This window comes from Mus pahari, chromosome 15 (genome assembly GCF_900095145.1).
Source record: "Mus pahari chromosome 15, PAHARI_EIJ_v1.1, whole genome shotgun sequence".
NCBI classification, from domain to species: domain Eukaryota; kingdom Metazoa; phylum Chordata; class Mammalia; order Rodentia; family Muridae; genus Mus; species Mus pahari.
The window spans coordinates 63517755-63542693 of record NC_034604.1 but is presented as its reverse complement, the minus strand read 5'-3'; the positions used below and the strand labels follow the sequence as shown (position 1 = coordinate 63542693).

The 24939-nt window shown below is 42.0% G+C and overlaps 1 protein-coding gene across 1 annotated transcript in view; it reads right to left on the bottom strand.

The window, feature by feature from the left end:
* Nucleotides 1-503: 503 nt before the first annotated feature.
* The window catches only part of Ccdc68 (coiled-coil domain containing 68), a 45277-nt gene continuing 20841 nt past the window's right edge, over nt 504-24939 (bottom strand). The window contains exons 4-11 of the mRNA XM_029547247.1: nt 24130-24264; nt 21879-22004; nt 21260-21388; nt 13150-13232; nt 9468-9573; nt 8428-8511; nt 2980-3056; nt 504-1026 (exon numbers count right to left, since the gene is read on the bottom strand). Of these exons, the coding sequence (XP_029403107.1) occupies nt 969-1026; nt 2980-3056; nt 8428-8511; nt 9468-9573; nt 13150-13232; nt 21260-21388; nt 21879-22004; nt 24130-24264 (798 nt within the window). The 3' untranslated portion in view covers nt 504-968. The remainder of the gene's footprint in view (nt 1027-2979; nt 3057-8427; nt 8512-9467; nt 9574-13149; nt 13233-21259; nt 21389-21878; nt 22005-24129; nt 24265-24939) is intronic.

The window sequence follows — 24939 nt, the reverse complement described above, 5'->3', positions numbered from 1 at the left end:
TTCTTACCCATGGCACCCACAAGCCTCACCTTAAATGAAAGCATCCATCAGAATCTGAAGACACTTTCACAAAAACACCTGACCAAACACTCCAGCTCGTGAACTACAATCGCTCCTCGCTTAGATAGCAGCCATTGCTCCACTGAACTGTACTGTTTACATCATCATGGCGATACGTGGTAATAGCACTGTGTTCTACCCTTCCGTGTAGTCATTTTAGATAGCATTTAAAATCAGGAAGAAAAAAAGTAACGAAGCAACATGGGCCACATACAGCCATGTGTTTATGTGGGTGGTTTTCCTCTGGCAGTCTGAAACATCTGAAAAGCAGTAGTAGCCTTCTGAAGTGATGCCAGGCAACCAGGCAGCCATGATTCTCAGCCTCAGAGGGCAGTGTTTGGTGTCAAATGAGCCTTGAAGACTCTCTGAGTTCCTCTTCACATCAACCGGTAGAGATAGATCAATTCAATTCTCTTAACCACATGGCAGGACATGAGACTGTGGCATGGTAAGATATTTATTACCTAAATGTCGAGTTAAATTACATCATTCATCTATATACATATTTACATACTTCCCTTTATTTATACATATACAAACCACTATCAAAGGTCAAATCTGACAACCTTAAGAGAGTCCACTTTGTAAAATATTTGACGATATAAATTCAAATTTCTTTTTTTTTTTTTTTTTTTTTTAGGTTTAAAGCAAAGTTCATGTTCTATGTGGGAAAGATCCTCGTTCCTTGGCTTTTTAAGTTATTTTGGGGGGAAAAAGTTTCTTCTCTCTAGTAGACATTTGTTGAATTGCCTGTAATATCACCTTCCTATGATGTTATTGATGTATACTAAGTTACATTTAGATAAATGCTGGCATGATGTCTTTTCAGCTTGGGAGCTGAAACTGCATTTTAAGGAATAAATAAAATCTATATAAGTCCTTTTCTGTCAGAGCTGCATCCAGCCAGTTCATTTTCGTAGTCGAATCAACATCAAATAGGGTGAAGCACCTTCAGTCTTCAACTCACTGTAGGAAAAAAAAAACCCAACACAAATTATCAAAGTGGAACATGGTAGAGCCTAGTATGACAATGACTATCATCATTATCCAGGGTTAGGCCTAGATGAGGTAGGCTTCAACTACCACCATACTGCAAAATCTTATCTTAGAGACAGCCATTAAGATATCCATCCTGATGAATCCCCCTGGGATATAGTAGAATCATATAGAGACAGTATTTATTATCAACAATTGAATCTAGGTTGAACCGGGCAAGTGTGAAGCAGTGCAGGCGAAGGTTGAGAGTAGGAGCCTTTCAACTCAGGGATAATATGTAAGTGTCCAGATTAATGACACTTTTGGTCTTCCTATGGAATTGCCCTTCAGCTCCTTCAATCCTTCCACTAACGCTTTCATAGGGGTCCCCGGCCTCAGTCCAGTGGTTGGCTGTGAGTATCTGCATCTGTTCTTAAAGCAGCTCCCCAACTGTATTTTGAAAATGAAGGACAGACTTTATGTCCTTAACACTGGAACTTTTACGTTTACAAAAAAACAAAACCAAAAAAATAATGTCTAGTTTCAATATTTCAGTTAGGAAGTTCCTCTTAGTTGACTTTTTTCAAGTCATAGAAAGAAAAAGAAGACCTCATTAACAGTGCAATCTTGAGCTGTTCATTAGGGGTAGCTAAAAGCCACCACCAATGAAACCTTCTTTCCAGGGAATCTCCTCTTTACCAGCCAAATTTGCAGCATTGCATGCAAAATCATAGTAAATAGATACATCACTGTTAATAGGTACATCTAGCACTTCCTCCGCGACCCCACTCTGGCTCGATTTCCCCTAGAGTCAAAGCTGCTTGACTCTGACGTGACCCTCAACAAGGTCTAGAAATCAGGTATGCAAGGCAGGACACAACCCTGACCAGCCTCCCTTCTCTGGGAAAGCTGGCTTTCTCTTTCAGTGCCTCTAGGGCTTAATTCTTTTTTTCTTTTTAGGAGTTGCAATGCCAGTGACCAACAAGTTGAAAATTCCGCACCTGGAGATCTGGGAGGACTTGATTCAAAATGGCTTCATCTCTACTCTCTAATTATGTACAGCATTAGCAAACTGAATCATTGTTGCTAGGAGTTTTAAAGAGAGAGAGATGAATCTGTCTGAATTCCTAGACTAATGTTAATCATAGCGAGTCTGATTTTCCACCTCAGGCCTGTGCCCGAGAGTCTCAGAAAATGAGATCCTTCCCTGTAGGGACCAGACAGTGGAATTCAAAAGCAGCTACAACAGGAAGTTTTTAATCACTTTTTAAATGATTCGTGTAATTACAAGCTATGCTTTCTCTTAAATGAACATTTCCTAAAGCTTATGGAAATGAGACTGAAGTCCAGATTCAAATTCTGCTTCAGCCAACAACAATAAATACCATACACAAAGCAATCTGTCTGGTTTTAAGTGTCGGTTTGATTGCTTCCTTTGGTCATTATCACTGCTTGAAATCATCCATTGGTGACTGGTAGTTTTTGAAGTGTTATGTCCTAGCAGTAGAGAAAATAAAAAGAAACAGAATGACCTGGTCCTTTCCTGGGAATACTTACAATCCATTTGGCTGAGAGCTAATGAAAATTCTAGAAACGGCTAACAACTCATGATTAAAACAGCCATTAATGGTACAAAGAACAGAACAGCTGAGGAAGAAGGAGAATAGAGAAAATTCTGAAGTTAAGTTTGAGCTTGGTTCAAGGCAGAGAAGGGGAGAAGATACGCATTTATTTATTTAGTATCAATTTATCCAAGTACTCAGTAGTGGATAATATGGGCAATGCTGAACAGTATTTGGGTGATAGATGATGTGGTGGTTAATCTTCATCATCAACCTGATGGGTCTAGCAGAACTGAGGAGACACACCTCTGAGGATGTCTTTAAGAGAGTTTCTGGCTAGAATTTAAGGTGGAAGATGGGACTGAAGGGGAGAAACTGTTACCTTGTGGAGACGGCCTTAGATACTGACGTCCTAGGTGTTTCAGTCCAATGTGCCACCCTGGTTTTTAGTTCTTTATTCTAAAATTGGAAGCCATAAGGACAGAGATCAGACTGCAAACCCACAAATTGCCTCCATCCACAAAGCTCATGCTCTGCTCCCCTCCAGCCTCCTGCCTACTAAAAGAGGGTGCTTGCTTGCTGTGATTAGTCCATTAAAACCAAGGCAAACGATATGTAAAAGCACCCTGAAAATTACATAATGGTCCAAGGCGTTAAAAATATAGTACTCTGAAATTCAGCCTTCAAACTATTTGAGCTTATAGAGATCCCTTTTCATAGGCAAATGAAAATAATCTTAGTGATACACACGATATTGATTAGATCATTTTCTTTCTGATGCAACCTCTTGAATAAAAACCCTATGAACATAGGCACAATATCTTCTTAATAGTCCATGGTGTCTGCATGTTCAACTTTCTTGATGTCTATGTTCTTGGTAAAGCTATCAGTGCTTCCTTTCTTATATAAGTTACTATAAGAAACAGAAACATATAATCAATGGTACATATTGATTCAGAGAAGCCACTGGTTTTAAGAAAGCAGACATCAAAATGCAAAGTTTTGAGGAACAGACATTAATTTTGATAGAAGTTAGAAAATTAATGAATGCCTAGAATATGAGACCTTTGTCAGGTATTTTATATACATTACTCCCCTTCATATGATTAGCTTGGCTCTAGACAATGTATTATTTATTAAAAGATTCTTTATCTTGGGGGCTGGTGAGATGGCTCAGTGGGCAAGAGCACCTAACTGCTCTTCCGAAGGTCCAGAGTTCAAATCCCAGCAACCACATGGTGGCTCATAACCATCCGTAACAAGATCTGACACGCTCTTCTGGAGTGTCTGAAGACAGCTACAGTGTACTCACATATAATGAATAAATAAATCTTTAAAAAAAAAGATTCTTTATCTTATATAATATAGATTATATTAAGTTAATACACATATATTTTTAACAGAATAAGACTAAATAAACTCAAGTAGACAAAGTAGCCGCTTTGGGTAAACCACAAGTAGGGCATGCAGCCTTCACACTCAGCTGTGGCCTGCTGGCAGGCTATTTAACACAACAGCCCATTTTCTTTTCCCTATAAGACATTATTTTTCACTGTGACCACCAAATTTAGCTCAGCCTCCTCACTTTGCAAGTGAATAAGCAATGATTGCAAAAGGTACAGATATTTAAAAGCGTCCGAAGGGAGTGCAGGTATAATAAAAGTGTAACTGAAAAAAAAATATCAACAGACAACTGAACTAGCCATTGAGCGTCATATCCCACCCACCCCAGTAATACAGCATCTGTCACATGTACATCACTAATCCAATACCAGGGGGTATGAAGAAGCCAATGACAGCACTGGGAAATTCTCTTTCAAGATGTAGGATGCATATTATCACTGAAGTAATAAAATAAATAAAAAACAATTTAAGAGATGCCATAAAACAATTAGTAACTGATGATTACAGAAAAGATGTAAACTAAACCAGAGTGAGTGGAATAACTTATGGTATTTTCATACACATAGAGGCTGAACCTGGACCTTGAAGGCAAAGGGGAACTGGTGAAGTAGGACAGGGAAAAGCACATGGCTGTTTTTCCTACCGTGTAAGCCCAGGGTCAACAATATCACCTGGGAACTTGTGGGTTCTACATAGTCTCCCTCCCTGAGGACACGTAGAATCAGAACCCAAGTGTCTACAGATGAGTATAATAAAACAAAAACAAAAACAAACAAACAAAAAAAACCCCAGCTAGCCCGTTAAGGGTGGGTCGATTTTGAGAAGTAGCGACTTAAGGATAAATCACTGTCTCCAGCATCTATTAGAATTTTGAGGAGAACTTTAAGATGGATGAAGGGGACAGCGTCATAGACACTATTTCATTGTCATATCTCAAGTGTTAAGCATGTACATCACATCTTGAAAGTATACTTCAGGTATGACAAAATGATAACGAACATTACCCTCCTACTAGGAGACCAATGTAATAATGTATGCACATATGAATGCAGGCTCATACCATAGGTCAAGTATGAGACTGAGAAAAGTGACAGTTTTCAGTATCTCACACACAACAAAGCAGTTGAAAACACAACGGTACACTGACAGCCATCACTGGAATAAAAATGTGCTCTGATAAGGCAATTATGTGGAAGCTGTTTGGATATTCTCCCAAACAAATCCCTAGTTACTCAAGTTGGGTCCCAAACACAAGCAGGAGATGTGGACTGTCAAGTTTCAACATGAATGCTGAATTCTTCATCTAATCTTAGTCTCCATTCCTAGTCTTTTCTGCATTTTTCCTTAAGACAGTTATGCACCTAAGTCTTTATTACATCACACACATTACAGACTTGCACACCACTGGCCAGACTATGTCTACTATTATCATGGCTCTATCCTATAGCAGTTCATTGACAACGGTATTCTGGTAAAGCACTTTGAACACTTAATTTTTTACTGACACTTTGTATGAATTGTATTTTAAGGGTAACAATGATTTCCTAAAGTAAGATAGTCTTTAATATTTAGAAGAGGCAGTGATTTCTGAAGGCATCCTTCTCCATGATTGGATCATTGGGAGTTAGAAATGCAGGGAATCGAATGGGAATGTTGAAACTATAAATTAACCTGATGAAAGACATGGAGCAGTGGAAAGAAAGACAATTATTTGGGTTGTGTTGAGCATAATTTTTTTTTTCTGATATTTCGAAGAGTTTTAAAAGGCCGAACGGAATATTTTTAAAGTAGAGTTTAGGAGTCAATTTTATCCCCCAGTTAGAGGAAAGGAACAAACATGCAGATGAAATGAAGAGAAAACTATGAGGGAATATGGAGATGACTTACAGACTAAGAGTAAGATCGAAAGTATTCAATACAGTAACTTTGATAATGGCGAAGACAAACGCATTATTATGTAACTTTAACGTAACTATGCATATCTCTTGTTCTTCTTAGGCATATTTATTTTTTATTTTACGTCTGTGAGTGCTTTGCTTGCATGCACATCTAACGTCTGTGCCAAGCATTCATGCCTGGTGTTCTCCGAGAGTGGAAGAAGTCACTTGCTTCCCAGGAGCTAGAGCTATGGACAGCTGTGAGATACAATGTGGTTACTGAGAATGGAATCTCAGGCTTCTGCTTCTGTAAGAGGAATAAGACCTCTTAACTACCGAATTGTTTTTCCAGTTCTAACTATTCACTTCTAATCAGTAAATGCGAGTGTTTATGTGGATGTTACACATATTAACACGCACGTACCTACACATACGCTTATCTGATCACCTAAGTAGATACTAGAGTAGGTCATGTGCTTTAACATCAAGGACGCTCAGCTGCCGTGACCTTCAGTGTGCTCAGTGCTGTGGTTTGGATGAGAATGGCCCCCATAGGCTAATATTTGAGTGTTTGGTTTCTAGTTGACTATTTAGGAAAATGGAATGAATGTGTGGCCTTTTTGGATGAGCTGTGTCACTGGTGATGGGATTAAGGGTTTCAAAAACTCATTCCAGGTCAAGTCTTGCTCTGCCTTCTGCCTGCAGCTCTCAACTACTGTTCCACCATGCCACCCTGTCTTCCACCACAATCCCCACCATGATGAACATAGACCAATTATGTAACCAGCCTCCAATTAGATGCTTTCTCTTTAAAGCTCGTCATGCTGCCTCTTCACAATAGAATAGTAATTAAGACACTGAGCATCCTTTTTTTTTTCCGGGTTTTAGAGACAGGGTTTCTCTGTGTAGCCCTGGCTGTCCTGGAACTCACTTTGTAGACCAGGCTGGCCTTGAACTCAGAAATCCGCCTGCCTCTGCCTCCCGAGTGCTGGGATTAAAGGCATGCACCACCACTGCCGGGCTATACTGAGCATCTTTAAACAAATTTCCTATTTTCTCTGAATTTCATTCACCACTTTTAAAATATATGGAAGGAAGGAAGGAAGGAAGGAAGACTTTCTCCTGGAGTACATTTGATAATTAAATATGCACAAAGTCCTGAGTTCCACTCTAAGCATCATATAATCTTTAGACAGACATATAATCTCAACCAACACTCAGGGGGCAGAGTGTAGTGGTAAGAATATCCAAAATTAAAGGTCATTCTTGACTGTGTAGTAAGCCCAAGATTTTGTGTGTGTGTGTGTGTGTGTGTGTGTGTGTGTGTGTGTGTGTGTGTGTGTGTGTGTAAATCTGGATGTATGAATATTATACTTGTGCTTTTATAGCTTTTATAGCTCCAAGGGAATGATTATAGTGCTGACAAGGAAAAAAAATTATCTACTAAAGAAAATAAAAGTTCAGAACATAAAGACCAGGGTTCAGCTATACTCAGAGAATCTAGGAAAACACTGAAGGCTATCATCACTGTGAAGTATCTGAAGCAGATGGAATCTTGCTGTGAAAAGCCAGGAAGGGTTTTACAGGAGAGAAAATGACTGCTTGGGAACAAAACCATGTCTCCTCACAGGAAATTAAAACACGTTGTATCTGTTTTTTTTTTTTTTTTAATTTGTTTTGATTTAAGTCTTTATAATAACATTTAATCTAAAATGGTTGTCCATGATGAATTGTTGAGTCAAAACTAACGAAAGTGGAATTTAGTGCAGTTGTAAAATTACTTAAGTTTTTAAAAATCATTTTTTGATATAACTTCCACCTGGTAAGCTCTTGGTTTTACCATTGCAGAGAACCCTCTACTGTGAAGGGAATCCAGCTGCCACCACCTTTCCAGCCAACTCCCAGGAAAAGCATGCAGTTTCCACTGAGACGGAAGAATACTGAAAAGCATGGCATGAGCAAACTTTGGGATGTAATTAAGCCTGGAGGCAAAGCCAGGATGGATGTGGATGAAGGAGTCACAGGCCAGGAAGAAGGATGGGGAAAAGAAGTCAAGAAACCTTACCTTTGGGCTAGAGACTTTACAAAAAGAGAAGCCTTGACCAAGCCTTGGCCCAGGTATGATCCTGTCTTGCCAATACAGTGCCTATCCAGAGACAATGCGGACGAACCTTTAACATTTATTTTCTGTCTAAAGCTAATAAAAAGGCAATGCTTGTTCAATAATAAATTAGTCATAATAATAGTTAGTGAAAATGAGCTATAATTTCTCATGCATAGCATATTCAGATACACTGATAAAGACACTGAAGACTCATGTGCAAACACCAGGGCACATGTACTTACCTAGAGACACATAGACACAGTTAGATGCAATATTACACACACACACACACACACACACACACATTCAAAGTCAAATAGACACAAAACTGTGCACAAGCTTATACATACATGGTAGTTTATCATTTATACACTGGCATACATTTACACATACATGCCCAAGCATGTACCAACACAGAAACATACAGTGCAGACTCTCTTCTTACCTGGGCTTCAAGCACAGTGACTTTTTCTTTCAAATTTTCAATCTTTGTATCTTGCTCCTTTAAAGTATTTTTTAGTCCTTCCATCTAGAAACCGGGAAGAACAATTTGGGAAACCCTGTCAGACCACGGAGGATAGTTAACGCAAGTCAAGAATTTCCATGGTCAAATGATGTTCCTCAAATAGAAAGTCACAATCCCACAGCATGAGCACACCCAGCAGGCCACCTGAAGATAGCAAGCCAAATTGGCACCCAGGGAGGAAACGATCAGAGGTACCACTCTCCCTTCTCATTTATAGGAGGAAGATGCCTACAGGAAAAGCCAGCAGATGCAGAGGTGGAGGAAGGCTGCAGCAGGTAGCAGGTATCTCACTCTGAGCAAGAACTTGCTGAGGAAAAGGGTTCCTGCTCTAGAAGAGCTGGATTCACTGATTATGAGGATGTGAGTATGAAACAGTCAAGTCTTAACATACCCGAAAGCCCAGCTACCCAGGAAGCTGAAGCAGGAAAATTCCAAAACCATGGCTAGCCTGGACTGCAAAGCAATTCCTAGCCTACTGGGGTCAATTGAAGAAGACCGTGTCTCAAGAATACAAGTAAAATAGGGCTAAGGCTATGGCTCGGTGATGGAGCAATTAGCTAGCATACTCAAGGCATAGTCAACCAAAATTACTGAAAATTTTAAATTAAAAATAAAAATCATGCACACTCCAAAAAACCTGGTTACTTAAGAAAGCTTTGAATCCCCTACAGTCCTCCCTATAACAGTGAACAACATCTGACTCAGAACACATCTGCTTGTACAAAAATCACTAAGACATCTAAAGAGCAGTTAAGACCACTTTCTCAAACTCCCTTCATATAGAAGCTGAAAGGGGTTGACATTCTAGACAAGAGAAGCCCAGAGCCAGGTTGCCTGAGAAACCGAAAGGGTCCATCAGTGAGAAGGCAAACCACGGAGCAGAGCATGCTAAGTGGTCCAGCTTTGGTCTTTTGCACTGAAAACCTGCCATCTATCCAAGAAATGCTTGTTAGTCTGACCTCCTGGATGATGCTGCGCAGGTTCTGGTGCTGGGAGTGGATCACGAACTGCAAATGGCAGATCTGCTCCTGGAGGATGGAAATCTCCGTTTGAAGATCCTGGCAACTGGAAATGCACACATAGGTGGGTGGGGGGGAGTGAAGGATTTTTTGCTACCCCAGCCCTCCCCTCCTGCTGTTGAGATTTGTGTGACTGAGATCTGGGGGATTAACATACTACACACACACGCATAGACACACACATACCACACCACATCACACATACACACACACACACACAAACATCACATACACGACACCACACACACACACACACACACACATCACACACATCACATCACACCACACACACACACAAACATCACACACACCACACCACACACACACCACACCATACCACACACACACACACACACACACACACACACACACACAAACATCACACACACTACATCACACACACACACACACACAAACATCACACACACTACATCACACACACACACACACACACACACATGGAAAATGTCTGTGCTCTGCTTGCCTATGAACATGAGTGAAATATGTATTGAGGTTACAAGCTGCTTCTGGATGGGGAAAGAAATCATTGGCTAAAAGTGCTTGTCATATATGAGGACCTGAGTTTGGAGTCCCTGGACTAGTATAAAACTGAACTGGTAGCTAGCCTCTGTTTCTGTAACTGGGTTCTTTAATGGGTCCAGTCCACAGCAGAAATGCAAACCTTGGTTTTAGTCTTAGAAAGAGGCAGTGGGAATTAACCAATTATATATACATCAATGTGTTTTTCCTTTCCATGTTCATGGCAAGGAGTTGGGAGTAAAATAAGCTGGGTATGGACTCTTCGTGGAAACATTTATACTCCTCTGATTGGAACAGAGCAGTCTGTAAACTCTCAGCGGTCTCATCATTCCTGAAATTCATGTTCAAGGAGCCAGCTGCTGCTACATTGGTTCACATCAACATCAGATTTGAGTTCTCTCTGGGCTTCAGCATGAGCAAGTTCGTTACCAGGGCAAAGGAACCATGTGAGGACATTTCATGACCACACCCAGTACCATGGACTCTTGGGTCTTCAGACCGTCCAAACTGAAAATGAAAGAAGCCCTAAGCTAGACAGTCAGCAATTCTTGGGATTCAGGAAGGCTGGGGACAGGCAAACAGGGCAGCTGACATCTTAGGGGGATGGATGCACAGACTCTGGAGAGAGAGAATTGTTGAAAATATTTGGAGGATTGGAGGGTGCAGAGCCTCAACAGAGAACAGTCTAAGCTCTGTGCAGGGCATGAGGATCAAAACAAGGCAGAAGGCTTCAGAAGTTGATGCTAAAACATAAAAGATCCTCCAGTGAAGGAGGAAAGAGAAGGAAAAAAATAAAGAGTAACAACGGTGTGCTTAGTGCTCTGAGTTGCATCTCTCAGAGTAAGGACTCTGGGTGCTCTGTTGAGACAGGGCTTTGCTGCACATGTGCAGGTTAGGGTTTTGTAAACTGGACCCAAGCTGAAATCATATGTGCAGAATGAGCCAAACCTGAGAAAGTGCATCCATCAGACTGTCCCCTGGGCTAGCCTGGAGGCTGTTATCTTGATTAATAAAAATCTAAGCAGGTTGTCCTGAGTTCTAGGAGAAAGCAGGCTGGGTAAGTCATAAAGAAGCCAATAGGCAGCATCTCTGCATGGCTTCTCCTTCACTGTCATGCTGGGGAACAAGAAAATAGGTTTCCGAGGTCATTAGAAGTTTTCAGAGATGAAAGAAAGGGTACCAAAGCCCTCCATGGTAACATGCAAGGCTCTACTATGCCTGGGAATACTGAAAGCAAATCGGAGCAACCTCTTCTGAGAAGCTGGGCTCTTGGGAACCCAAGCTCTCCTTGAAAAGTACATTCGTACTCTCTTCTGGCACATCTGAAGACAGCTACAGTGTACTTATGAATAATAATAAATAAATCTTTAAAAGAAAAGAAATAGTAAGAAGGAACAAAAGTGTTCGTGATGTCTACAGCCTGAGAACAGCGTAAGACTGGATGTTCAGCCACCTTTCAAGAAACAAAGCACTCGTTTCCACCCCAGGAAACTTCTAAAACATCCTCAAAAATATTTTGAGAATTTCATACAGATTGCTCACATTCAACAGAACTAACAGAAAAAGTAAGTTTGCTTAAAAGAAACAAAATCTTTTTAAAAATATTAAAGAAAATCATCAAATTCAGATCAACTGGACTCTTATAGGAAGGAATGTTGCATAAGTCCAGAGTTTTACCTGAAAAAGATCTTTGCATTTAAGGGTGAAAATCGTGAGGGGGGGAGGTCTGGGGGGGGGGGACAGAGGGGAGGAGGGGAGGAGAAGAGAAAAAGAAAAACAAAAGCTCAACGGTGACTATCTATAAGTGATGGCATGGGCTAAGCTGACCTGTCCATATGTCCTTCTTTACCAAGACAGACAGTGGTACATTATTGCTCCTCTGCTCTCTTGGATTCCATGTTTATTCAAAGCAAGGAGGAAAATAACAACAGAATAGTATGATAACATATTTCAAATATGTATGTCCAACTTAAAGTTCAGTCTCTTTCAGGCCTTTGTCATAAGTGGTCAAAAATGCAATTACCATCCAAAAAGAAAGCAGAAGTGTGCAGAAAGATGAGAAAATAGAGATAAAATAAGAAAGGAAGAAGAAAATAATGGGGAAGTCGAAAATGAAAGAATAAGGATATCCATGACTGCAGAGCAATATAAATAAAGGACAATGAATAAAGTCTCTGTTGGAGACTCATGATACTGCCTGATAGCTTAGAAACTGAAGTTCTAAAGGGTATAAGATGTCAACATAGACTGTGTGTTGTTATCTTAACCTCAGAACATAGCATGACTATAGTAAGCTTAGAATCAAAAGGGAAATGAAAAAAAAAAATCTCAGGAAATGTGATACGAATCAGGACCTACCATCACAGAGGATTTCCTAAGAGCATCTTAGAAGGACAGGTACTGTGGTGACCGTACTGCCTCCTCCTGAGTAAGGACTGAGACAAACCCGGTTGAAATTTATGAATTTGTACAAGCCAGCCCAACAAACCAAGGCTGCTTTCCATGGTATTTCTTTTACTTTCTATGAAATTTGAAGGGTGCCAGTCTATCATAGGGTCATTTGATGACTGGCTAGTGTGATGAGGCTAGCCACTCACAAGGACAAACGTTCATAGGATAAAGATACCTCCAGCATCATTGAATAAGTAGAGAAGTGAACAAATCACTCCAGAAGAATTAACTCTCCAAGTGGCTCCCCAGGACTCTCTGTACTCTGGCCTGTGTGTCTGTTAATATTAGGAATTTGCCAAACCATCTCCCTGCATTCACCCTACTTCCCCTACTCCCTTTAGGTCAGTCGTTCTCACCGTGTGGGTCAGGACCCCTCTGGGGCTCACATATCAGAGATCCTACATACATGATGATTCATAACAATAGTAAAATTATAGTCATGAAATAGCAAGGAAGTAATGTTATGGTTTGGAGGTCACCACAAAACAAGGAACTGTCTTAAAGGGTCATAGCAATAGGAAGGTGGAGAAACACAGTTCTAGGCTCATAAATCCAATTTGCCTGCAGCCCAGCCCAGCCACAAACAGGAAAGCTACCAGAAGCTGTTCTTTTAGGAGGGAGATTTTCAAACCTTTTTGGATTTGCGGCATTGGACTTGAGCTGGAACAGCTTGCTTTCTAAACGTAACTTTTTCTCTAGGAGTGTTTTCTTTTCCTAGGAGAGAAAAAAAAAGATAGTTTTTGTTTGTGTGTGCTCGCAAACTGTTTCTAATATATGTGTTTCGTGGTGCTAGAAATATGGCCTGTGCTTCAGAGCTCATCATAGTAACCATGTGTCACCAAGGAGCCTGGTCAGGTAATGTCCTTCATGTTTCAAAAGTAAATCAGTGAGTGCTGTGTTGTTGATATGTTTAACATGAGCATGGTTCTACATGTGGTTAATCCTAGCACTTTGGAGGTAGAGACAGGAGCATCAGGACCGGCTACCACTACATAACAAGTTCAAGGTCAGTCTGAGATGCATGAAAGCCTATCTCAAAATAAACAAAAATCTCCCCACAACTTATTCATTTAGCTGAAAGGGTGAGCTTGCTCCTTCTCCAGCCCTGGCAGTGTAACTTTGCCCACCCACCTTCCCCGTGCCACCTGGAGTACAAAGCCTGCCCGGCCTCTCCTGATGTGAATTCCCGTACCTCTGCACCTGCCTCTTCACCAAATTAGGAGAATTGTTGCTACCCAAGGACACCACTGACTGCCTTTGATGCTTCCACCTGCTCTCAGAGCATCTGTCCCTGTGTAGTAAAATGGTAAATGTACCCCTAATGAGGGCTGGAGGCCACACATGTCAAAACTACTTCCTAATGAGGATCTGGGAGAAACTATAAGACCGAGAAAAGATGCCGTGATTTATTTATTAAACCAAACTGTTCGCCCCGAGGGAGAAGTGACAAAGTCCATGAAAGGCCCAACGTGGGTAACCAGAGTTTGAGTTGCCAAGTTGGGGGAACCAGGACTGGTGGCAAGTGGCAAAAATTGGTATTGGCAGCATGGGTAGAACTGACTGGAAAAGTTTCAGAACATGTGCAATGCTGTTTAAAATCACTACCTGCCACAGCGTGGAAATGAAGACCCCATAAAGCAATGCTCTCTCACAGAAACCAGACAGCCCCTGCTACTCAGGGGTCTGGTTTAAAGCTTTGGCCAAGGTTTTAACCTCCATTGATTTATCACCGTTAAGAAACTTCAACCAAAACTTGAAAATTAATCTGCATGTCTGCCTTGGGATCCAGGTACACAGAAGCAGGGGTAGCATTGAGTCCATCCTGGCTCACAGTCCCACTGTAATGAGGGCGAGAAGCACACTCATTGTAATCTGTCCCACAGAACTTTCTAGCATAACAAGCAGGGTAGATACAGAGTGCTTAGGGTCTTTATTGCAGGAGCCTCTGTGTTGGCAGGGGTTCCCTCCACAGGAATCAGGGGCAGTTTCACAGGTAGCTCCCTGTACCCAATGAGGACATTGGCACAGGAAGCTCCTTTCCTCTGGGGTATTCACTCAAGTGGCAGCTCCTTGGCAGAGGCCAGAGAAGCAAGGGTCTTTTAGATCTTGACAGTCTTTGTCCAAATTATTGACTATGTCTAAGCAATAATGATTGTCTTGTGGAAAACCCTTGTGCATAGAATTGTTTTGGCAAGAATTTAAGAGATACCTGCTATTATTTTTATTGCAAAATGAATCCTGGTATCTCAAGTCACTGTAGGACTACATATATCCTCTCCCTCTGATGCCAGTCAAGACAGCCCAATTAGGGGAGCAGGATCCACAGGCAGGCAACAGAGTCAGGGTATCTTAGGGTTTCTATTCCAGCACAAACATCATGACCAAGAAGCAAGTTGAAGAAGAAAGGGTTTATTTAGCTTATACTTCCACGTTGCTGTTGATCACCAAAGGAATGGAACTCAGGCAGGTCAGGAAGCAGGAGCTGATGCAGAGGCCATGGAGGAATATGTCTTATTGGCTTGCTTCCCCTGGCTTGCTCAGCCTGCTCTCTTATAGAACCCAAGACTACCAGCCCAGGGATGGCACCACCCACAAGGGGTCCTCCCACCCTTGATCACTAATTGAGAAAATGCCTTACAGCTGGATCTCATGGAGGCATTTTCCCAACTGAAGCTCCTTTCTCTGTGATAACTCCAGCCTGTGCCAAGTTGACACACAAAACCAGCCAGCACACAGGGTAAGACCCTGCTCCAGTTGTTGGGGGATTCACAAGGAAGACTATGCTGCACATCTGCCACATATGTGCAGGGGCCTAGGTCCAGCCCTTGTATGCTCTTGTTATTTAGAAGTGGATGAATAGGTCTCTGACCCCTGTATGAATGAGGCTGCAGGCCTCAGTGAGATAGGCAGGTAAATGTGTGTGTGAGTTGGAACCTGATGGCTTTGGATCTCAGCCGTGCCTACATGGTGCCACATGATGGATGTGGATCTCAGCCGTGTCTACATGGTCACACAGGTCAGAATGCTCTTGGGGCTAACTTTTGTAACTGTGCCCGTTGATTCCTCGGAGACCATTGTGAACTCAGCTTGGATGAACTCGCCAGTCAGTCATGTCTCCATGGAGCTCTATGTGTGGCTGAAGGGACAACTACTACCATGACTGCACAGGTAGTGGATTCACCAGGACACACTGTGACACTTTGATGTCTTGTCCTTTGGTCAAAGTCCTGTCACAATGATACAACATGTGAAGACACTGCTGATAGCTCTATTTGTCACTGCTGGACTGGATACAAAGGTGCCCTGTGTGAGAGGAATATTAATGAATGCAATAGCAACCTCTGCCGATTTGGGGGGGGGGGCAGAATATGCCAAGCTCTTCTCAGAGGATCAATAGAGACACATAGCAGGCCGGTCATCCTCCTTCAACTACTGTGGAGCCTGGAGCCTCAGGCAGTGTTTATATCTGTCAGCCTGGATTCACAGACAGGATAACTGTCCTCTCTGAGAGGCTCCACCAAGCAGCTAGCTGAAACAAATGCAGAGACCCACAGCCAAGCATTAGGGAGCTTGGGGAGTCTTGTAGAAGAGTTGGGGGAAGAATTGATGAACTTGGAGGGAATAAGGACTCCACAAGACCATCAGAGTCAACTAACCTGTTCACTTGGGGGTTCCCAGAGACTGAACCACAAGCCAAAGAGCATACAAGGGCTGGACCTAGCCCCTGACCCTCTGACACATATGTAGTAGATGTACAGCTTGGTCTACAGGTGGGTTCCCCAACAACTGGAATGGGGTCTTACCCTGATTTTGTTGCCTACCTTGTGGAACCTGTTCCCCTAACTTGCTTTGTTCAGCCTCAATTAATTAATTAATGGGAAAAAGTAATCTACAGCATGAGTCTTTAATGGCATGCTGGATCATTGTTCAATAATGGGATGTAATTATCTTAGATTGTATTCATTTATTGTGTGTATACACATGTGCCACAGCACCTATGTGGCAGTCAGGGGACAAACCATGGCACTGAGCTCTCTTCTTCCACCATACATGCCTTAGGAATCTAATTCAGGTTGACAATTTCCATGTTTCACTATATTGTTTATAAATTAGAACCTGAATTCTCTGAAGTCGCATGCTAATTTTAGACTTCTCTTCTTTTGAGATAAGCTGCGTTGCAGTGCAGACTAAGCCTCAACTCATTGTGTAGTCAAAACTGCCCTTCAACTCACGATACCCTTGCCTCAGACTCCTTGGTATTGAAATGATAGGTGTAGTCTTCCACATTAGATTTAATGTATTGGGTAGAAAAGATGATTCAAACAGCTATAGTCTCATTGTTTTAAAAAATATTAATTAAAGATACCCAGACAAGCAATACAACATTGAATTCTATCCACCTCTGTGCCCATAACACACATGCATATAAATAACTTACTTAAACAAATTTTATTATACTGGTTCCAAAATTAGTAATGAATTAAATAAAAATGTATTCATTCTCTAATTGTATGAGCTGTGTTTTGAACTATATGACTATCTCTAAAATGGAGTTAGGACAGAATAAGGGGAGATAATGTATGGGATGAGAAACTTACTCACTTTCCTGAAAGATATGTGGATTTCAAAACAGAGTAATTTAAAGATACCAACTACTTCCTATCCTGTGTGAGTTGTTATTTTTAATTATGCTAACTTATTTAAAGTATTTTCTTAGAGCATCTTCCCTCATAGAAGTTATTCTATATTAACCGTTTCCATGTTAGCCATAAGTGTCTTCAAATAATTTCTGAGAGATATCAGCTGTATCATGAGGTTGATGTTGACCCCTGTGTTCTCAAAGAAACTCTGCCACAGACCATATAGTATAAATTCTTAGGGTGCAGAGAACATGTACATCAGAAACATTCCTCCCAGTGGACTTTCTCCTGGTTAATGAATGCTCACAGCCAGGGCCAGAGACTGGGAAACTAGCAAGAATGTGTTCTGTCCTGCCAGGGCTCTTGTACATGCCATGGGCTTTTCATGAACTCCTCCTGAAATAGAATCACACTTGCCTTGGACACATTTCTTGGCAGTGCCTTCCTCGTACATATAACCCTTCACTGTGAGTACCTGTTTTACCTCTGAGAGCTCAGGATTTCCCTTCACTGTTGATCAATGTGGACTGACACCAATTTAGGACATTGTAAATGTTAACATTTACAACCTTGACAAGCCAGAAATAGTCTTTTTTTTAAAAAAATAATTGCATTTATTTTATTTACCCATGTGCCCCAGCATGCATGTGGAGGTCAGGGGACAGTGTGTGGGAATGAGTTATCTCCATCCATCATACACATCTTAGGGATCTAACTCAACTCAGGGTGACAGGCTTGGAGGCAGACACATTTACTGGCTAAGCCACCTCACTGGCCCCAGAATATATAGTTTATCCCACCTCAGAAAACAGGCTATGAAAGAAAGAGTTGTGAAGTGGAAATGGGAGGTTGTGGAATGGTTTCTTGTTTGTTCCGTTCTCATTGGTAGACCGATGTTAAGGAAGTAGGTGGTCTCTGAAGTGCCTTTGAGCCCTTAGATCCTCGTGGAGCCAAATCAATGACACCAGACAACAAATGTGAACCAACAGAATCGCACTGCTGGCAAAAGGAACATATGTCACGCAAAAGAAAAAGATGCTCTTACAGGGCGTTTTCTGCTCGCTTCTTGCTGTGTGTTCGGAATTCATTCTCGCCGCATTCCTGATTAAACCCGGACAGATGGTGGGTGTTTTAAGTAATGTGTTCATTACCAGACCCCACAGCACTAATGGCTATTTGCTGGAGTGAGGCCTTGCCCAAGGGAGTAGCAAAGGAGTACTTCCCAGGGGCAGCCACTGCTAGGGCAGCATCCATCAGGTGTTCTGAGCCTGTGTGCAGGGCCATTGCTAGGGCAGCATCCATCAGGCCTTCTGAGCATGTGTGCTTCTCACCTTCACTTCCGCTTCGAAATTGCATCTGTTCCCCAGTGAGACAGAGGCTCTGCATACTCTCTATCATTCCAATATGCATCCCCCACCCAAAAGGCTTGCACAGAACATGTCTTCTCATTGTGTCCTGAGACCAGAAAGGTCCCCAAGCTTTTCTGCTTAGTTTTCTTATCACCACACTTATTTGGAAAAGCTGGGATAACACATAGACTAAATGTTTTTTAAAGTAGTCTTGCACATTGCTCCTCTACTCAATCTCCATTCACCTCCATTAACTGGAGAGACTCTAACGGGCCCCACATTAGCTATCAAGAGAGAAACTGGAAGGTTGTCCCATGGTGTTAGCATTTTGTCTAAGCTCCACCCCACAGTTACCTGGCAACAGCCAGGTGTGCCTGACTCCCTATAAAATGGGCTGCTTTACCCCTCTGCTCTCTCTTGCTCTTGTCTTCTTGTTCCTGCTCTGTCCTCTCACCTCTCACCTCTTTCTTCCCATTCCCCTCTTCCCTTTCTCTTCATGTGCTCATGGCCGACCTCTATTCCTCTCTCTCTCTCTCTCTCTCTCTCTCTCTCTCTCTCTCTCTCTCNCTCTCTCTCTCTCTCTCTCTCTCTCTCTCTCTCTCTCTCTCTCTCTCATATCCTCTCAACTCCCCTCCTCGTGCCCTAAATAAACTCTATTCTATTCTATACTGTCCTGTGGCTGGTCTCTCAGAGGAAAGGGATGCCTTAGCACTGGCCCATGAAGGCACCCCCTCCCACCCACCCCACCCCCTAGATCTTAACACACACCTACCAACATATTCCTTCTCTCCCTTATTTTTTTATAAACACAATACATGGCCTGGCTGAGCATGGTGTCCTGTCTACTTACTGTGTCACAGAGCTCTGAAAGAGAGTCACAACTGGGGGTCAGTATCAGCGTTTTTGAATTCACTGCCCTACCTTAAGTGGGCTTTCCGCTTCTCCAAAGGACCGTTAGCCAAATTAAAAACAGGAACTCAGGAAGGTTTCTTATGCTCAGTACAATCTAGTTCTATACACTGTAGTCCTTATAACGGTGACTCTTTCCAGTTTATTCACAAGTATTAATATATCTCCTGTGTCTGGTTCTGGGCAGCACAAGTATGTGTAGCAATGATAGGTGCTCAAATATCTTGAAATAACAGCACTCTGCACAACCAGGGTAGACAAGAGCTTTTGTCTAGTAAGGAATTCCTGGTATTGTTGGAGAGGGAATTTTCTTCCACTGTTCGTTTGATAAGTTTGATGCACTCACAAGTGGCTTCGTGTTAATGGCCACTAACCTGACTCTGGGTTTTAGAAGGTGGTGACCTCACTTCTAATTTCCCATTTCAAGTTGTGTAATCAGTAGCTTGGTTGGGTAATTCTGTTTGCTTTACAGAATTGTCTTTCTTTTCTTAATGTAAACATGCACTGTGCTGTCTCGGTCCTTCCAATTATTTACTGCAATATAATAATTCTAATGATATCGGGTACCCATCAAATACTGCAGCTTTTCCAAGGATTATAAACTTGCCGGCCAGGGTAAGCCAACTGCCAAGGATGATTCAATGATTCTGGGAACGGCAACCGTGGCCGTGGCATTATAGAGGCATGGGCAAATGCTATCATCATTAGGTCCTGTTATATCTGTGCACATGTTGTATCTCTGATTTCCTCACGAGATCTTAGTTAAGACTCTACATTTCACAGTCGCGGTCTTATCAAATTTTATATTCTTGGAATATATTTTAAAGCTGTTTAAACTTCCTTTGGGCAGAAACTTACAGAGTACAGAAATATAGCACAAGAAGGAAAAGTTCCCTAATGGCAAAAACCTAGAACAGCTCAAAGGAGCAAGGGCTATGGTTGCTGGAGAGATGGCTCAGTGGTTAAGAGCATTGACTGGTTCTTCCATAGGTCCTGAGTTCAATTCCCAGCATCCACATGATGACTCACAACCTTCTGTAATGGAATCTGATGCTCTCTTCTAATATTTCTGAAGAGAAGATAGCTATAGTGTACTCATACATAAAATAAATAAATCTTTTTTTAAATAAGAATAACTTAAAAAGGAGCAAAGGATGAGTAGATTAAGGGCCCATCCAAGAGTACAGCGAGTGGGAGGATAAATGAGACATAACTTACTAGAAGCCTAAGACTACATTCTTATCCACTCCCACTTTGGTTTCTGAGGTGCCCATTTGTTTTGCTAGCAAAAGACTATCAAATAACCCTTATTTTATCTAAATATCGGAATTTGAACGCACATACTAGGTTTATGCAATTTATAGTGGTATTTTTAGTGTTAACCACTGGAAGGTATCCCATGAGGCTGCCAGGCTTCCTTCCACTGCTCTTCCTTAAATAGACCCTTTCAGAGTTCTAATATCCACTGAGTTTTCTCATACATTTGGTGGCCATGATTTGTTCTAAACTCCGAGAAGTCATGGGCTGCCGAAAGATACTACGTTAGTTCTAATATATCCAAATGCTGGATTACAAGGATCCACTTTCCTTTTTCCTAACAGTGTCATTTTGTGATTTAACCCATTATTTTGTCCACAGCCCACCAAATACATACAGGGACTACAAGGAGAAATCAGACAAGCCTAAGCACAGGGCACATCCCAGAAGACATCTAAGGAGAGAAGCAGAATTATGAAGCGCATCCCTCCCCAAACTCAAACTCCAAGGAAGACGTCCAACCTGTCATCCCATGCCCCTTTCTAGCACCCCATCACGAAGACATGCCTTCACTTCTCGGACTTACGTTTTCCATCCTCTGGACACGGTTTTCCAGCCCTACGATTTGCCTGTGTTTTTCCTCCAATTTTTCTGAAAGTAGATTCAGACATTCGGCACTTCCCTTTAATGCCTCCTCTTTCTCAAGGTTGTTGACCTGTGGTCAGAAAAACAGTTGCTAGACTTTTGTTTTGACTATCTATCTAAAACAAAACTGCAATGTCTTGTATATCCAATTAAAAAGTGTTTTCTTATCAGAAAATGTCCTAAAAGTTGGGTAATTACCCCCCCCCCCGGTGTCCCAAGGTTGCTTGTTAGATACGCAGCTGGCACAGAAAGGTCAGTCCTGGGAGAGATGTGTGCCTATTACGGAGGGGACTTCAGCTGAGCTGACTTCCACTAATGTACACATGCTTATCTGTGGGCATATATGAAACAGAGCTCAAAATGGCTCAGCCAAACGTGAGTATGTATCTGCCCTTGAAAGTACCAGGTGAGCCTTCATGCCAGGTCACTCAGGTTAGAGCTGTGCCCCTAAAGTAAAGGCCTGTTCCTACAGGTCACACCACTCACAGTGCAGCCCCAGGCCTCATATGGCTGGGTGGGGCTGTGTTCTCCTGCTCTGCAAGCTGCGGCCGGGGTAGTACCTGAAGGAGATGTTTCCTGTCCTCATGCTTTTTCTCCAGGTTTCCAGCTTGGGTTTGGTAGTTGTCAAATAATCTCTGAGCCACGTTTCTCATAGCTGCTGCTCCTGCTTCTCTGGAAGCTTCCAGCTAGGAAAAAAAAAAATAAAAGTAACCCTGAATGTTTGGACATTTCAAAATGGAAAAAATAAAAAAGAGCTAAATGCAGAACCGTGTTATGGTCAATAGAGGTTGGGCGCAGTATTTGGATGTGAGGGTATGGGTGCACCTTCCGCTGTGCATGTATGTTCCCATGTGCACATGTGTGAGTGTGGATGCACAGTTCCCACACACATAGGGAAATCAGAAGAGTCACCCTTGGAGGTCCTTCCTCAGGTACTATCAGTCAACGCTGTCTTTTTTCCCCCTAAAGATGGAGTTTCTCAGCATGACCTGAAGCTCACTGGTTCGCCTAGGAAATCTAATCAGCAATTCCAAGAATCCTCCTGCCTCCACTTCCCAAACACTGAGATTACAAGCACATGACTCCTTGCTTAGCTGTCTCTGTTGCTGCAAGGGCTGTAACTCGGGCTCTCATGCTTGTAGAGTGAGCCCTTGGCTTCCTAAGGCATCTCCTTAGCTCTAAGATTTCTTAAGGATGCAAAACCTCTTCAAAAATGCATTATGGTAAAAAGCAAATTAGCCTGAGATCTCTCCTCTCAATAAATGATTAAGTACACACTGTGTTATGGTTTGTATATGCTGGGCCCAGGAAGTGGCCCTGTTGGAATAGGTGTGGCCTTGTTGGAATAATCATGTCGCTGTGGGTGTGGGCTTTAAGACCCTCATCCTGGCTGCCTAGAAGCCAGCATTCTGCTAGCAGCCTTCAGATGAAGAGGTAGAATTCTCAGTTTCTCTTGTGCCATGCCTGCCTGGATGTTGCCATGCTCCCACCTTGACAATAATTGACTGAACCTCTGAACCTGTAAACGAGCCCCAACTGAATGTTGTCCTTATAAGAGTTGCCTTAGTCATAGTGTCTGTACACAGCAGTAGAACCCTAAGACACAGTGTAACTTAATTTTTTTTTGATTCCTACTTTTAATAATGGTTCGTAAATGCTTTAACCTCCCTTTTAGCCCACCACCCACTAGAGATAGTGGGAAAGAAGGGATATGGGGGAAGGGGACCTGTTTAAAAATGGTTCTTTGGAGCAAATCCCATCTGTGTTGTCTGGAAATTGGCAGTTCACGATCACAGGTTAGTAGTGGCAGCTTGATCCACTCATATACACTTCACAGATACACCAGAAGTCCAGTTCAGTAGAGTCGGGATAGCAAACATGAATCAACAGAGTGGGACTACCTAGCAGAGACAGCCAGCCCTCAGCCTCATCAGGAGTCAGCAGGAGGGACCTGGAGGGACGCCAGGAGAAGTCCTCAGCTGTGCCTCTCTCAGAAACGCAATGATCAGCAAAAACACAAGACCAACAAGTGTTGCACAGCTAGCTGTATAGACAAGACAAGCTCAGCCACAGCCACTGTCCGTCAAGTCCTATTTATACCCTCCAAACATCACGTGTCCTCCATGGGTCTTGCCTGAGCATGTGCATCTGTCTCAGCTGACATCACTCTGCCAATCAACCTGAGTCCATGGAAGCGGCAAGAAACTGCAGCACACCACCAGAAGTTTTTGTTTGTTTTGTTTTGTTTTGTTTTTGTGAGTTTCTCTCTATAAAATCCTGACAAACGCAGCTCAGCTATGCCATGTAAGGCAGACCAATTTAATTGTGTCCTTAGCGAAGAATCCTTCATCACATGTCCTTTCATGTGCTTGCTTTAGCAGAATATCCTTTCACTTTATATCCACTTCAGGAAGTGCTCCTTCACAAGTCTGCCTTAGCCTTTCACCTGTGTCTACTTCAGGAAAACACTCCTTCACATGTTTGCCCCAGCAAAACAGCATCCAACACAAGTGACTTTCCAAAGAACCCTTAAGTTTCCACTTTAACACAGTGTAGCACCCTTAGCTGTATAGATGATATCACACAGGAAGCTTCCAGAACTTGCTGCTTTTTCATAAATGAAACTTTATACTCATGGACATTCCAAAGATTCCTTCAGTAGTAAAAGTAGTTTCCAAAAGTAAGATTTAATTTAATTCCAACAATTTTGTCATCTGTTTGAATATTGTGGGTTTCGGTGTGTGAGTGGGTGTGTCCCGATCTTTATAGACCTATGAACTCTAACTACCTATGAGCTCCTGGTAGTCATACCTTGATTTGCAGCACTTCATTCTCTCTGTTCATTTCTAGGAGCTGCTGATCTTTTCTTCTCATGTTTTCCATGAGCAAATCCAGACAGATGGGGTCTGTTGTGGAGTCCGAGCCATTCTGAATATTTCCAGATCCCTGAAAGGAACAAACACAGAAATCTTCAAGCCAACTCTCCCTTTCCTCTGTGAGCATTGACAATAATGATGAGCTTTCCCTGCAGAAGCCAAAGAGGACTCAAGCCAGTGAAAAGAACTCTTTGAGTCCCAACTTTCAATGGTTAATTCTAGATAAACAAGCTAGATTCTGACTCTGCTGAAATTTACAGTCTTCTAAAGACACACATCCTTTCTGCACTTTATATTTCCTACTGCTTTTAAATACAGTTATGTATGTGTGTGTGTATATATATATATATATGTATATATGTATGTATAAATACATATATATGTATATATACATATATATACATGCATGTATATGTATTTATGTATGTATATGTGTATATATAGATATATACATATACATACACACATATATACACACATACACACACACACACACACACATATATATATAACATATGAATCATATGAGACTGGATTAATTAAAGTCATACCTATAAGTATATTTTGATTAAACAGAACCGGATAACACACAATGTTAGCAGTGTTTCCTTGCAACCATGTCATTTTAAATTTCTAATTCGAGATATCAGAATAGAGCTGCACCCAGATGTAATCCTGTGCAATCACGCTCCCTGAAGGTACACCTGGAACATAACTCTCATCCAGAATCCTGGACAACATGGAG